Source organism: Neolamprologus brichardi, chromosome 1 (genome assembly GCF_056152115.1).
Source record: "Neolamprologus brichardi isolate AB-2024 chromosome 1, ASM5615211v1, whole genome shotgun sequence".
Taxonomy (NCBI): Eukaryota; Metazoa; Chordata; class Actinopteri; order Cichliformes; family Cichlidae; genus Neolamprologus; species Neolamprologus brichardi.
The window spans coordinates 44,643,044-44,656,535 of NC_142104.1; the positions used below are offsets into that span (position 1 = coordinate 44,643,044).

General features: G+C 42.8%; 1 protein-coding gene across 1 annotated transcript; it reads left to right on the plus strand.

Annotated features, from left to right (window-relative positions):
• Nucleotides 1-7,048: 7,048 nt before the first annotated feature.
• tlnrd1 (talin rod domain containing 1) lies at nt 7,049-10,290 on the plus strand. The gene has a single exon (XM_006804170.3). The coding sequence runs from the start codon at nt 8,652-8,654 to the stop codon at nt 9,714-9,716; it is 1,065 nt and encodes a 354-aa protein (XP_006804233.1). The 5' UTR covers nt 7,049-8,651; the 3' UTR covers nt 9,717-10,290.
• Nucleotides 10,291-13,492: the final 3,202 nt, after the last annotated feature.

The following is a 13,492-nucleotide window of genomic DNA, read 5'->3' on the forward strand; positions in this document are numbered from 1 at the left end:
TTAGCACTTTACCACACAGTGTTTCCTGGTGTGTGATCAGTGATATACTGTTACGTCACCGGTACAGTTCTCCTCCCGCATCTTTACTCGCATCCTGCCGACTAGTCCACACCGCACATTGCCAGTAGTGATGGGATTTCCGGCTCTTTTTAGAGAGCCGGCTCTTTCGGTTCGACTCACTAAAAAGAGCCGGCTCTTTCAGCTCCCAACCGGCTCTTCAGGTTGTTTTGTTGCTTTAATTAATTTATTATTAACAATAATATAAAATTATGCACAAAAGGAATTACTAACGTAAAAAAGTGGTTTTATTTATATATGTTTATATATAAATATATGAGGTGGCCCCTAGAGACAAAACACGTACAAACTCCAAAACACATTTCTAGTGTTAACTGAACTTCCAAAGCAGAGCTACTAGATCACTTAAATTACACAATTGAAAGCATGTGTGTATGGTTTGTGTATTTATACACAAGCACTCATATATATTCAAATAATTTAAAAAAAAGTTCATTTACCTGTTACTACCACACACCAAATCTGGTCGTTGGTACTTGCTGGCTTGTGTAGCCACTAGGTAACAAAAGCTCAACACTGCGCCCAGCATCCTGGAGCACTTCTGTTGTGTTTTGTACGTGTTTTGAGTTTGTATGTGCTTCTGAGTTTTTACGTGTTTTGGAGTTTGTACGTGCTTCAGGGTTTGTACGTGATTTGAAGTTTGTATGTGCTTTGTCTCTAGGGGCCACCGTAAATATACTTTTATTTATTCACTCCACATAAAATGTAATAAATAAATCATATAATATAAAAACCACATTTCAACTTTTAACTATTTAAATTTTCAGCTTTTTCCTTTTACAATTTTAAAGTGAAACAACATAAAACACTGCAAACCACAACACAATTAAATATAAATTAAAATATGAAAACAAAAATAAGATGCATATTCTCTGTCATATGGACCTGCATGAATAAACTTTCTGAATCCTTTATCATCTGCAACCGAAAATAGTTGTGGATGATTACTATACCTTTGTCCCTGGCTCTCTCTCTCTCTCCCTCCCGCTCTGTTCCTGTGCTACTGAGTGTAACTACCACCCCTCCCCCCTCTGCCCTGCTTAAAGCACAAGGTTCGCGTGCAGAGTGACGCGGAAAAAAAGTGCGAGAGAGAGGCTGAGAGAAAGAAAAAAAAAAAACCCATGTGACGGCTCGCGATAAGGAGCCGGGTCGCGCCGTTCAGGTCAAAGAACCGGCTCTAAGAGCCATTTCGTTCGCGAACGACCCATCACTAATTGCCGGCGCTCCATCTGTTGTAAGTCCAAGAAGTTTGTCCCAGGACATACATTTTCAAAAATGTCGTTGTCCCGTGCATCGATTTAATGTCCAAGATTTCCTCTGTAACGCCCACATTGGAGTCTACTCCACGGATGAAGATGGCCAGCTGTCCAATGTCCATCATGTCTGTACTTTCATCCACAGAGAGTATGCAGTAAAGTTTTTGCTTCTTTCACACAGCCGTGTTCTTGAATCAGTGGCCATCTCACAAACCCGATCAGCAATCGTATTTCTGCTCAGGCTCACATTTGCTAAAATCTGCGTTTTGTCTGGACACAAGACGTCGCACAGCTTCATCCTGCAGCTCTTCAGAGTGGTACCAGGCTGATTTGGCTCCTCTGCAACAATAAAACTTGCTTTCACAACAGCTTCACTTTGTGATTTTGCTCTGGTGACAAACGTCTGCTGAAATGTCAGATTCTTCTTTAGCTCGTCTACTTCCTGTAGTTTCTGCGTTTAGGTTTTTCAGCTTATCCTGATGTTTGTCTCGTAGTGCCGTCTTAATTAAATTCCTTAATTACAGCCACATTAGCTCCACTAATAAGTCACACGGCTTTACCAGCATGTCTGTAAACATATATTCAGTCTCCCACTGAAAGGCTGTTTTTTCAGAGTCAACTTGTCTCTCCATCATAGTGAGCGGCGAGCTTCACAATAACAGAAGTTTGACTTGACTGACGCGGGAATGTTCCCAGTTAGCCTAGCGTTCAGCAAGGAGGCTGCAGCGCTGCATTATGGGATCTGTGTGTGTTATTAGCGCCTCAAATCGCCGGGCCATACATAACAATAATAATAAATCTATATAAAATGATCTCGCGGGCCGGATGTGGCCCGCAGGCCATACGTTTCTGACATATGCCTTAAGATATAACTCCAGCCCAGCCCATGCAGCAGGATATTAATGACTAACCTCGTACTGTGGATGAATTATCTCCATTCTTCTCCTGACTGAAGTTTGGTCCGTACACAGCATCTTGCATTTATCCCTAAACATCGGTAACCCTCACGTTAACTTTTATCGAGTGAAAAAAAATCAGCATTTATCCTCCAGCTTCACTGTACTAATGTGTTTATATTATGCTAACCATAGTCAAAGGAGCTTGCAAAGAAAAGCGTCTGGACTTCTTTAAGTTACTTGAAGACGTTTCACCTTCATCCGAGAAGCTTCTTCAGTTCTAAGGTCAAATGGTGGAGAGTCCCAGATTTAAACCTAGTGGGAGTTTCCCCCCACAGAGGGACAAAAGGACCCCTGATGATCCTCTAATCGCCTGAGCCAAGGTGTGAAACTGGGTGTGGGTCCCAATCAGCCAGAGTTTCAGGTGAGTTCATTGTGAAACCTGGCCCCACCTTATCATGTGATTTCCTGAGGTCAGATGGCCCAGGATGTGAGTGGGCGTTAAGGCGTCTGGGGAGGGATCTCAAAACTGGATTATAGATGGCAGAGAGTTGGTGTCGTAAACCACCGCCTCTGTTCAAAGATGGTCGCTCACAGTGGACAGCTATGCTAACCATAGCTGTTTAGCTAGCCACCACATAGCACGTTGTTATATACCAGCTAGCCCAACTTCAGTAACCCTACAAACGTCACTGCTGTGTAGTTTCCTGTCTTCATTTATGAAGTGATAGCAGAGCTGTACGTTTGAATTTTTCTGAAGTCCCTCAATCATAACATGGTATATTAATCTTAAAAAGAAATTCTGGAGACTTCCCGCGTACCACTAGAGAGAGCCCATGTACCACTAGTGGTACGTGTACCACAGTTTGAGAACCACTGCTATAAAGGACTCCAGTGGGAACACCACTAATAATCCACAAAAAATAAATAAATCTTTTAAAAATGTTATGGAGCTTTATACTCATCACAGATTAATCCCCCCCCCCCCCCCCCCCCCCAACACTGACATTACAAATGTATCAAAACTACATGATCTGGATTCACCTCTTTCAATGTCTGAATTCATGAAGCCCTACAGCATCTCCCAAACAATAATGCCCCAGGGCCAGATGGTTTTCCAGCAGACCTTTACAAAGAATATGCTACCACCTACTTTTTTTTCACTTAAATTCAAAACGATCAGACTCTGTCTCCTAACACGATCTGCTCATTAGTCTGCTTCTTAAACCAGGCAAAGATCTTACACTCTCCTCCTGCTACTGCCCAATTTCACTTCTAAATGTCAACCTTAAGCCCATACTTTGCAAAGTCCTTGCCAGAAGATGAGAACATATCACACAATAATTCATATCAACCAAACTGGTTTTATCCAGACAATAACAGCAAATAATACACATAGACTAATAAATATAATAGATTATTGCTCTATCAACAAATTTGAAACAACAGTTGTCTCTTTAGATGCAGCAAAACTATTTGACTGAGTAAGCTAGACATTTCTACTAGCACTTCTACATAAATTTGGTTCATTCGTAATAGACTGGATTAAAACACTGTACAGCTCTTCAAATGTTTGTATTAGGACAAATGATCGTAAGCTTCAACCTACAGTCCGGGTTCTCTGCTTCGCTCTCGCTTTGTTGTTTTTATTAAGCCACAATGTAGCTATCAGAGGAGTTCAAACTAAATATATAGACCATAAGATAAGCCTATTACTGAAACTCACAAACCTCCTTTATAAAGCTGATCAAACTTACAGACTACTCCGTCAACTGGAGATCACTGCAGGGTGTCTGTGTCATGCCCTCCGCTCCTCCTGACACCCTAATTTTAACAATTCAATTTTATTTATAGAGTGCCAAAATACAACAACAGTCGCCTCAAGGCGCTTGATATTGTAAGGCAGATCCTACAATAATACATACAGAGAAAAACCCAACATGTCACAGTCCTGGGTCAGTCTAAGGAGTATTCTGTAAGTGCCCTGGTTGTTCTGTTTAGTTTTATTTATCTCCCGACATGTCTTTGCCCTCTGTGCATCTGTGTTTGTATTTATGTGTGTTCCTTTGTCTTGTTTTCCCTTCTTGCGGTTTATTACATGTTTATCCATGTTTCTGCAGCCTGTCATGTCTGCTCTTTCCCTCGTGTTCCCTCGCTCCCTCTTGTCAGCCTCTGCTCCACTCCTGCATCATGCTTCCTGTTTTATTGTGAAGCTCTTGTGTTTTCATGTTCATTCTGTTCAGTCGTGCTTTCCCTGTCTCGTTATGGTCATTCGTGTCAGCTGCGTTCCTTGTGTGTCCTCACTTCCAGTATGGCAAAGCCATAATGGTCCACTTGGAAAAATAAATCAGTCTGGCATTTTTCTTGGCCATCAGACAATAATTTTGATTGTTACAGTGCTGGAGAGGCAAAAATAAATTACATTTAAAAAATACAATTCATGGATCCACAAGTAAGGCCGCAGTCTGAGGGCAAAGTGCTCTAATGGGTGTCTAATGAGTGAGTGAGCAAATGGTTTGTTTGTGTGCGCGTCCAAGTCTGGGTGTGATGCTTGCTGGACCTTGGTCACCGCTCCACGTTGGACTCTTTTGCCCCTCCTTGGCTGCTTGTTGGTCCCGGGGTGCGTGGCTGGATGTACTGGTGTGGCCTCCTCCCTCAGTTACCGGTGTGAGCTGCAGCTTCCCACCTTTGTTATGAATTCATTCTCATACAAACATACACTCACTTATTCTCTCACACGCACACTGTAAGAAGATTGTTGACTTATGTATTTTTACATTTTTGTGATCCAAGGTTTTGTGTTCCAGGTGCTGTATGGTTTTTGGATTTTTGTCACTTACAGGTGCAGGAGTTAGCAATACATGTGCATTTCTATTTGTCCTCCATCCTTTTAGTCTGTCCCCCTACCTCCTCCTTTTTCTCTCTTGCCTTAGACATCGTCATACTATACCACATACATTGTAATAACTGAAATAACACAAATAAAAATTAATAAAACAGATAAAATATTCACATGAACAAGAGGAGCCTGTAGAGATTCTACGTAGCTGTTCTTGCAAAAGAAAAATGTATTTGGCACCACAATGCATTCAGATCAAAATTCTGATTGCAAAAGCTGCCAGACAGGACATTAGTGAGTCGACTGTGTGGGAGGTGATCTGTGACGACCACGGAGAGGACATCGACAGCCTCACTACATGCATTACTGACTATATTCATTTCTGTGTGGATAACACCGTGCCTACCAGGACTGTGCGGTGTTTCTCCAACAACAAACCGTGGATTACCCCAGAAATTAAAGCCGTCCTCAAGCAGAAGAGGAGGGCCTTCAAATCCAAAGACAAAGAGGAGTTGAAAAGGGTGCAGAGAGAGCTGAGGGCACTGATAAGGAATGGGAAGGACAGCTACAGGCAGAAGATGGAGAACCAGCTTCAGCAAAACAACGTTGGTGAAGTCTGGAGAGGCCTCAGAACCATCTCAGGCCACAAACATCTGAACTCTCTGCCTGGGAGGGATGTGAGGTGGGCAAGCGAACTGAATCATTTCTTCAACAGATTTGATTCATCCATGAGACAGTCTCCAACATCGGCTGCAGACTCACCCACCCCCACTGCTGCTGCTCCACCTCAGACACCTCAGACACTTTACACCTCCTCTACTCACCCTGTTTACTCCTCCCCACCCCCAACAACAGCATCCAATACACAATCAACACAACATGGGTGGTTGAGAGGGACAGGCCTCCAGCCTGTCTCTCTCAACCACCCATGTTAGTTGGGAACTGAGGAAGATTAAAGCCAAGAAGGCAGCGGGCCCAGATGGCATCAGCTTGAGGGTCGTCAGGTCCTGCGCAGACCAACTGTGTGGGGTGATGGAGCACCTCTTCAACCTGAGCCTGAGGCTGGGGAGAGTCCCACAGCTCTGGAAAACCTCCTGTGTTGTACCAGTGCCAAAGACTTCACACCCCAAGGACCTCAACAGCTACAGGCCGGTGGCTCTGACATCGGCCTGTAGCTGTTGAGGTACAGGCCGATGTACCTACACAGAGGCTGTCTTAATTTTACAAGGAAACTTTAGTAAAGTTTCCTTGTAATCATTGATTTTTAAAAAAGCTATGTTGTTCATTTTTCTCAAAACGTCTTGTTTAGAATAGAATAGAATAGAATAATCCTTTAATTGTCCCACAAGGGGAAATTTGGTTGTAACAGCAGCTAAGAAGACACATATACAAACAAACAGTACACAGGACACAGAACAATTTTATTTTATTTACATTTTTACATATGGACAATGGTTACTATAAACAGAGTACTGTACAGTTATTAAATTAAATAAAAATAACTACAGATAAGAGGCAAACCAGGTTGTAGTGCAAATTGGTTAATTAACTTATTGCAGTTACACTTTTGCAGTTAGAGCCTTCTCTATCCCAGCAAAGATTATGATGAAATTAGCCTTTTGTCATGTGTTCAGTTTGCTGTGCCTTGGAGAGGTTATGTTTTATTTTCCATTGTCTGTTATGATTAAACAGATGTGAAATGTCTCTTTCTACTAATCAGCAACAGAGGAGTTTCAATGTTTAGGAATGATGCTAAATACAAAATTGAAAATAACTTGAAATAAATTGAAATAACTAAAATCACTCACTAATTGAAACCAACTTAAAACATGTAATTTAACTACAATAAAAGTAGCATCATTTTTTTTTTTATCCCACGCAACTGCAAACGCCCTGGCCTCGCCGTCATGGCTGCATGCTGTTGCATAAAAGCTGTGCTTTTATTTGTTTAATAAAAGGCTTCCGGTGTCGGAAGCTCGCTATGCTAGCGCTAGCGCCTCACTTGACTTTACAGGGATGTCTCATGGCAGGGCAGCAGCCGCCAGTCCTGAAAGTAAAACAGGTCGCGGAACTCTGTGGTCGCTGTATGACTACGAACTTTTTTCGCGACTCCGTTAATGTTAAACTACATTAGGTTAGTAAACATAAACGGTGCAAAGTTACTTAACCGCGAAGGACTGCCGGTATTGTTCCGTTGCTACAAGTTTGTCCAGCAGCCGTTCAGAAGCGACCACACCCTCCTTGCTTCCTGATAGTACTGTAGTGGGAGCGCGCAGCTCTACTTTGAATCGCTGGGAATAACGGCCACTTCTGGCTGCTGCGCTGCTTGGATTCGCTGTCGTGGAGCTACAAAACCAGTGATTTATACGTTCAGAGAGCACTGGCTGGTATGGATATGAAAAGTGAGCGCACACAGAGGACATGCGGGGCTACACACTCTCGAGTCCCGAGTTAAGACGCGGAGGAGGACGTGGAGGGCGGACTGACGGACGATGCATATGGAGTCGAGAGGACCGGAGCAGTCGCTAGCTTATAACCCAGCGCTCGGATTGAAAAAGAAGAGGTTGAAAGTGGACTGAGAGGCTTCTTCTTCCTGGACAGTGGCATTTTCGGTGAATTTTACTCGGGAGGACCCGTGAAATGATGGTGTTGGAGGATAACTCCAGTCCTTCCACTGACCAGAACAGCTTGCCGGGTGGTTCCCCGATTGTAGCCAGCATGAGAACGCCACACTCGGTGGGAACAAGTCGGCCAAGATCTCGGTGCTTTTTCTGGCTATTTGCTGTGACGCGAATGGCCACAAAATGATATCCTGAAGTTAAAAACAGAGAGAGAGAGAAAGAGAAAACTCAAAAGGCACCCGTTTATCGCTGAGGTGACGTCTTCTTTAAAAAAAAGAGCACCAAGGAAGGAAACTTGACGTTTGCGGATCAGCAGAGCTTCACTTTGGGAATGCTCTTGATGACAAGGGGCTTGTCAGTGTGTACTTTCCCGTTTAGAAGGCACCTTGGTGGCACTGCTGTTTGTGTGTGTTTTTGTTTGTATTTTTTAATTTAGAAGCCTGTGAATTCCCCCCCCACAAAAATCTGGGACTATACTTAGAATAGTGACTATGTTGTTCAGGGCATTTAAGTTAACATTTCCAAATAAGAGCGTATATCTTGTTACACTGATTACTTTAAAGTTGTAGGGCTTTTTCTTGGGTGTTTTGTGTAATAGATTTACTAACAAACTACGGCAGATAATGCTGAGAATATATTCACATGTACTCCTATTAAGGCTTTTATACAGACACATATGCGTTAACTATTTGGGGTAAATGTAGTAATTGAGTTTTGCTCTTTCCGCATGTTTACACTGAGCGTACGTGTCGTGTGTTTTAACATGTAATTTACATTAATAACCTAAACTCTGAAGGAACTTAAGGAAGACTGTTTGGCCAGTTCTTATTTAAAAGTTTCGTTTTATTTGAGAAGTGTCTTAAACAGTAAAATGCATTGTAGCAGCAGAAAACGAAACATCTGAACCCTCATATAAGAGCCATTTGACCCTCTCCCCCTTCCTCTGACTCCCTTCATTATTATGGCTAGTGGTGGCTCTGGCAAATCAGCAAGTGAGGGATCAACCAGCACACCCGGTGGCAGTCTGCAGCAGAGGAAGCGGCTCTCCTTCATCTGTGACACATGTAAGGGCAAGATGCAGCTCGTGGCTGACCTCCTCCTACTGTCCAGTGAGACCAGGCCTGTCATGACGTCTGAAGGTGTGGCTGTGGCTGACACCTTCGACCAGTGCCGTGACACGGTCATTGCCCGCACTAAAGAGCTCTCCATTCTCACCCACGACATCCAGAGCCAGCTCAACATGGGTCGCTTCACGGACGTAGGGGACCGCCTCCTGGAGATGACTAACCTTGTGGTGTCTTTGACTGAGTGCTCAGCTCATGCTGCCTACCTGGCATCTGTGGAGACGCCTGGCTCTCAACCCTGCCTTCCGGGTCTGGTGGATCGCTACAAGGTGACCCGCTGTCGACATGAAGTAGAACAGAGCTGCAGCGTTTTCCGAGTCACCCACCTGCAAGACCTCACCCCGCAGCTCCTCCTCGAGCTCTCTCAGAACATCTCCACCAACCTCAAGACTCTAACGGACATCTCATCACTGGCCAGCGAGAGGTCCAGGGATCGCTTTGCAAAAGAGCAGTTCAAGCTGAGCGTCAAGAGCATGAGCACGAGCGGCACGGCCTTCCTGGCGTGTGTGAAGGAGGTGAAAACCCAGCCCAGCGAGCTGACCAGGAATCGGTGCATCCTCTTCAGCGCTGCTCTCGTCCAGGCTGTCGGCGCCCTTGTTGGGTTTGCGACAGAGCCACAGTTCCTGGGAAGAGCTGCAAGCATCTCTGCCGAAGGAAAGGGGGTGCAAACGGCAGTGTTAGGTGGGGCCATGAGTGTGGTTTCTGCCTGCGTCCTTCTCACTCAGGGCCTCAGGGATGTTGCCCAGCATCCCGAGAGCAGCTCCAAAATGGCAGACTACCGTGAGCGTCTGCGTAACTCGGCGTGCGCCGTGTCCGATGGTTGCACTCTGCTTACTCAGGCACTCAGAGAACGCTCCTCTCCAAGGACTCTGCCACCAGTCAACTCCCATTCTGTGAATTAGTTTAGGAAAGGGGCTATGTAGGTTCAGTCTCATGTACCAAAGAGACTTTGGGTTAATCCCTCTTCATCAGGTGTAGAGTAACATCCGAAGAACACTGTGTGGGCCTGTTCTCGTGGTTACAATTTGTGTGTAGAATGCAGAAAAGCACTAAAACGACCACTGCAGGGTTTTTGAGGTTGCGCTGGATGTAACTTAACTTAAACCGTGCTCAACATGGACCACTTCACCCACTCCGGGTATGAACTGGGCTCAGCAGACGGACAGCAGCTTTCAGACCTGAAAAGTTTACCTCAGTTTTCAGTTGCAGTGAAAACACCAGCCTCGATGATGGATGTAGCCTCGCAGTATGAACCTATAGTTGGCTGACCTGCTCCATTATGTGCTTTGTGAGATTGGAAAGAGTGAGCTGAGTGTCGAGATGCTTTTATTTTTCTTCAGTGTGTGTGAATTGTTTTAAAGCTGCTGTGAGTGTGTGCCCTAGGGTTTACACTATTTACCAGACTTCCCCATATTATTTTCAAGTGTTTTGACCATGCATGTAATGGAGTATTTATTTCATCTATTAAAAATGTTTCTTATATGCTGTTGTGGCTAAAATGATTTTGAAAATCCGGCTGTTCACTTAATCTAAAAAACCCAAACATTTTCGGTTACTTTTTTGTGCAAAGCATCTCTGTGAGAGCTGCAGACTGCGTACAGATGATGAACATAGCCTCTCAGTCTGTAAATGATGGTCTCCATTAGTGATGAAACAGGAGCAAGCTAGGATGTACTTTGACATGCTGCTGACCCAAGGGTAAAGCTGACCGGCTGCACTCAAGGTCGACCGTTTCTAAGATGAAACATTCACCCTTTGACTGCATTAATGAATGAAAGCAGGTTTAATATGTGAAAGACAGATAAATTATTATCTGTGTGAGACTGCAAACTGTAACTTTAATGCTATTTCAGCGTCTTTCTTAAAAAATATTAGACATATTTTCTATTGATGAACAAACATTCATGAATTCATTAGTAACTGTTCTATTTTAGGCCTTTTGGTGTCTGTAATGAACATTTCTGAATGTTTCATTTAGCCCAGGGGTCTCAAACTCCAGGCCTCGAGGGCTGCTGTCCTGCAGGTTTTAGATGTGTCCTTGATCCAGCACAGCAGATTTAAATGGCTAAGTTACCTCCTCAACATGTCCTGAAGTTCTTCAGAGGCCTGGTAATGAACTAATCATTTGATTCAGGTGTGTTGACCCAGGGTGAGATCTAAAACCTGCAGGAGACCGGCCCTCAAGACCTGCAGTTCGAGACCCCTGATTTAGCCTGAATTGAACAGTTTGTGTGTTTGTTGCTACTCTTTGAAAGCATCAATGACAAATGTTCATCTGTCAAAATCTGCGATGCATTGGACTCATTCCAGACAGTCACCCCTAAATTATTTGACATAGTGCTTCCTTTTACAGTTTTCTCTCTGTTAATTTGTTTTCAGATTCAGGTGATCCATAGCCAGAGTATATTTCACCATGTGTGCTCGGGGCTCTTTCTCTCATGGTTTCCGATCAGGCTGATCAGTTTTATCTGTGACATTTCTGCTTCTGCAATATGGTATTTGTGGTATTCATAGAAAATATTCTGAAAAGGCTTTAGTGACTAAAACTAACCCGCTCAAAAAAATAAGGATGTGCTCGAATACTTATGAATTAAATATTCAAATTTCTATACATTGATAACAAAATTACATAATAAAGGTCAGTGGAAACCAAAGTCAGGGATTCAAAATTCCACTAAAATGAAACTTTAGTTAAAAAATCACAAAAACTTGTTCATCTGTAAATCTTTTGATCTGTAATCATTTGTACAGCAAAGCAAAAACATGACCCGGGTAGGCATGCTGATAGTTTCACTTAGTAACCAGCTTAGATGCTGATATATTGAAGCAGGGAAATGTAGGTCCTCGCACACTTATGTGAAGATAAACTGCATAATATAACAGAACATACATTTATTTAAAAACAGGTTAGTAAATAGTTGAAACCATTACCTTGCAACTACCAAAAACTTCAGTGACTTTGAGTACTCATGGTAATTAAAAAACCTGATTGCTGCTATCATGGCACATTTGTGTGACAAACTTCTAAACAGTGCTGTCAAACTCGTCAGTGGAGCTTATGCATATCTGATTTACATGTAAGCCTTCTTTATACTCTTTGTTTAACAGTGTTCACATAATAGTTCAGATAAACTGATGCTGAAAACTGTAAAACAGAAAATTGGTAGTATACAACGAGGAAGTTGGTATCTCCATGTATGGCCCTGCCTGCTAGCATCTTGCACCCTGCTATAATGTGAAGGGGCACACGTTTTTTTTCTCAAATGCAAAATTTGCAGCATAATTCAATAGCTCGTGGAACTACTTGTACCAACCATAACTTCAAGTGATTGTTTTCTGTATAACTGTCAGTTTGTGAAATCATTGTAGAGGATTTTTGGGTTATTACCCTTTACAGCTTTGGTTCATTTAATATTGTATTTGTTCAGGTTCTACCATTGTATACCAATCAAGTTGAGGTTGACTGACTGGAACATTTCAACACCTCTTCTTTTTCAGCAGTTCTGCTGTAGATTTGTTGGTGTGCCTTAGAAAAGTCTGAGAATTAAGAAAGTATTTCTAAGTAAGGGCTAGGTGGATGATAGATAACAAGAAATAAAACTTTTTGTTTTTATTTTTTAGTATTCCAAACAAATTAAAACTGTCTGGGGGTTTGGTTGATGTGGCATTATTAGTGGCCTCAACCTGTAAAATGTCTAATTATTGCCCCTCCAGTTTACCTTTTAATTAAATTCAGTTCAGTTCAATTTTATTTATAGCACCAAATAAAAACAACAGTTGCCTCAAGGCACTTTATACTGTAGGGTAAAGACCCTACCATAATACAGAGACAACAGAGAAAGTCCCAACAATCAGAAGACCTCTAATGAACGAGCACTTTGGCGGCAGTGGGACTTAAAAACTCAATTTTAAAAGGAAGAAACTTTCGGCAGAATTAGACTCAGGGAGGGGAGGCTATCTGCCTCAGCTGTTTTGGGTGAGGGGAGGAAGACAGGACAAAAGACACACTGGAAGTGAGCCAGAGATTAATATTAAATAATGATTAAATGCAGATTGCAACCACATAGTAAAAAAATATGAGTGAAAAAGAAATAATTGTGAATTGTGGGAAGCCCAAATTAGCCTGGTCCTATTGCAGTATAACCAAGGAATTCAACAGGGAATCAATGAAGAAAAGTCGGTGTGGGCAAAATATGCTCTCCCTGTCAGTAATCTCGCTGCAGCAATTTGGACCAACTGAAGGCTTTTGCGGGAGTTTTATAGGACATCCTGATTAGGCCTGCACAATAAATCGAAAATACATTGTCATCACGATATCAGCCTGTGCGATGGGCTCATCGCAAAAGACAGCGTAAACTGCAATAATGGAGTACCTTAAAATGTTTACACATGTGCTTTAAAGAATTTACCAATCAAAGAAACCCCTTTACACATTTGACCAGTCGAATAGAGCCCTTCACGGCATTAACCAATCAAATGGATTAGAGGCCCGCCTCCTACGCAGGTGGGGAGCGAACAACGCTGCAGCAACGAGTCAGAGTTGTAATGGCAGAGAGCGAGACGCATGACGAGAACACTATTCAATTCAATTTTATTTATATAGCGCCAAATCACAACAACAATTGCCTCAAGGCGCTTCATAGATACAGAGAAAAACCCAACAATCATATGACCCCCT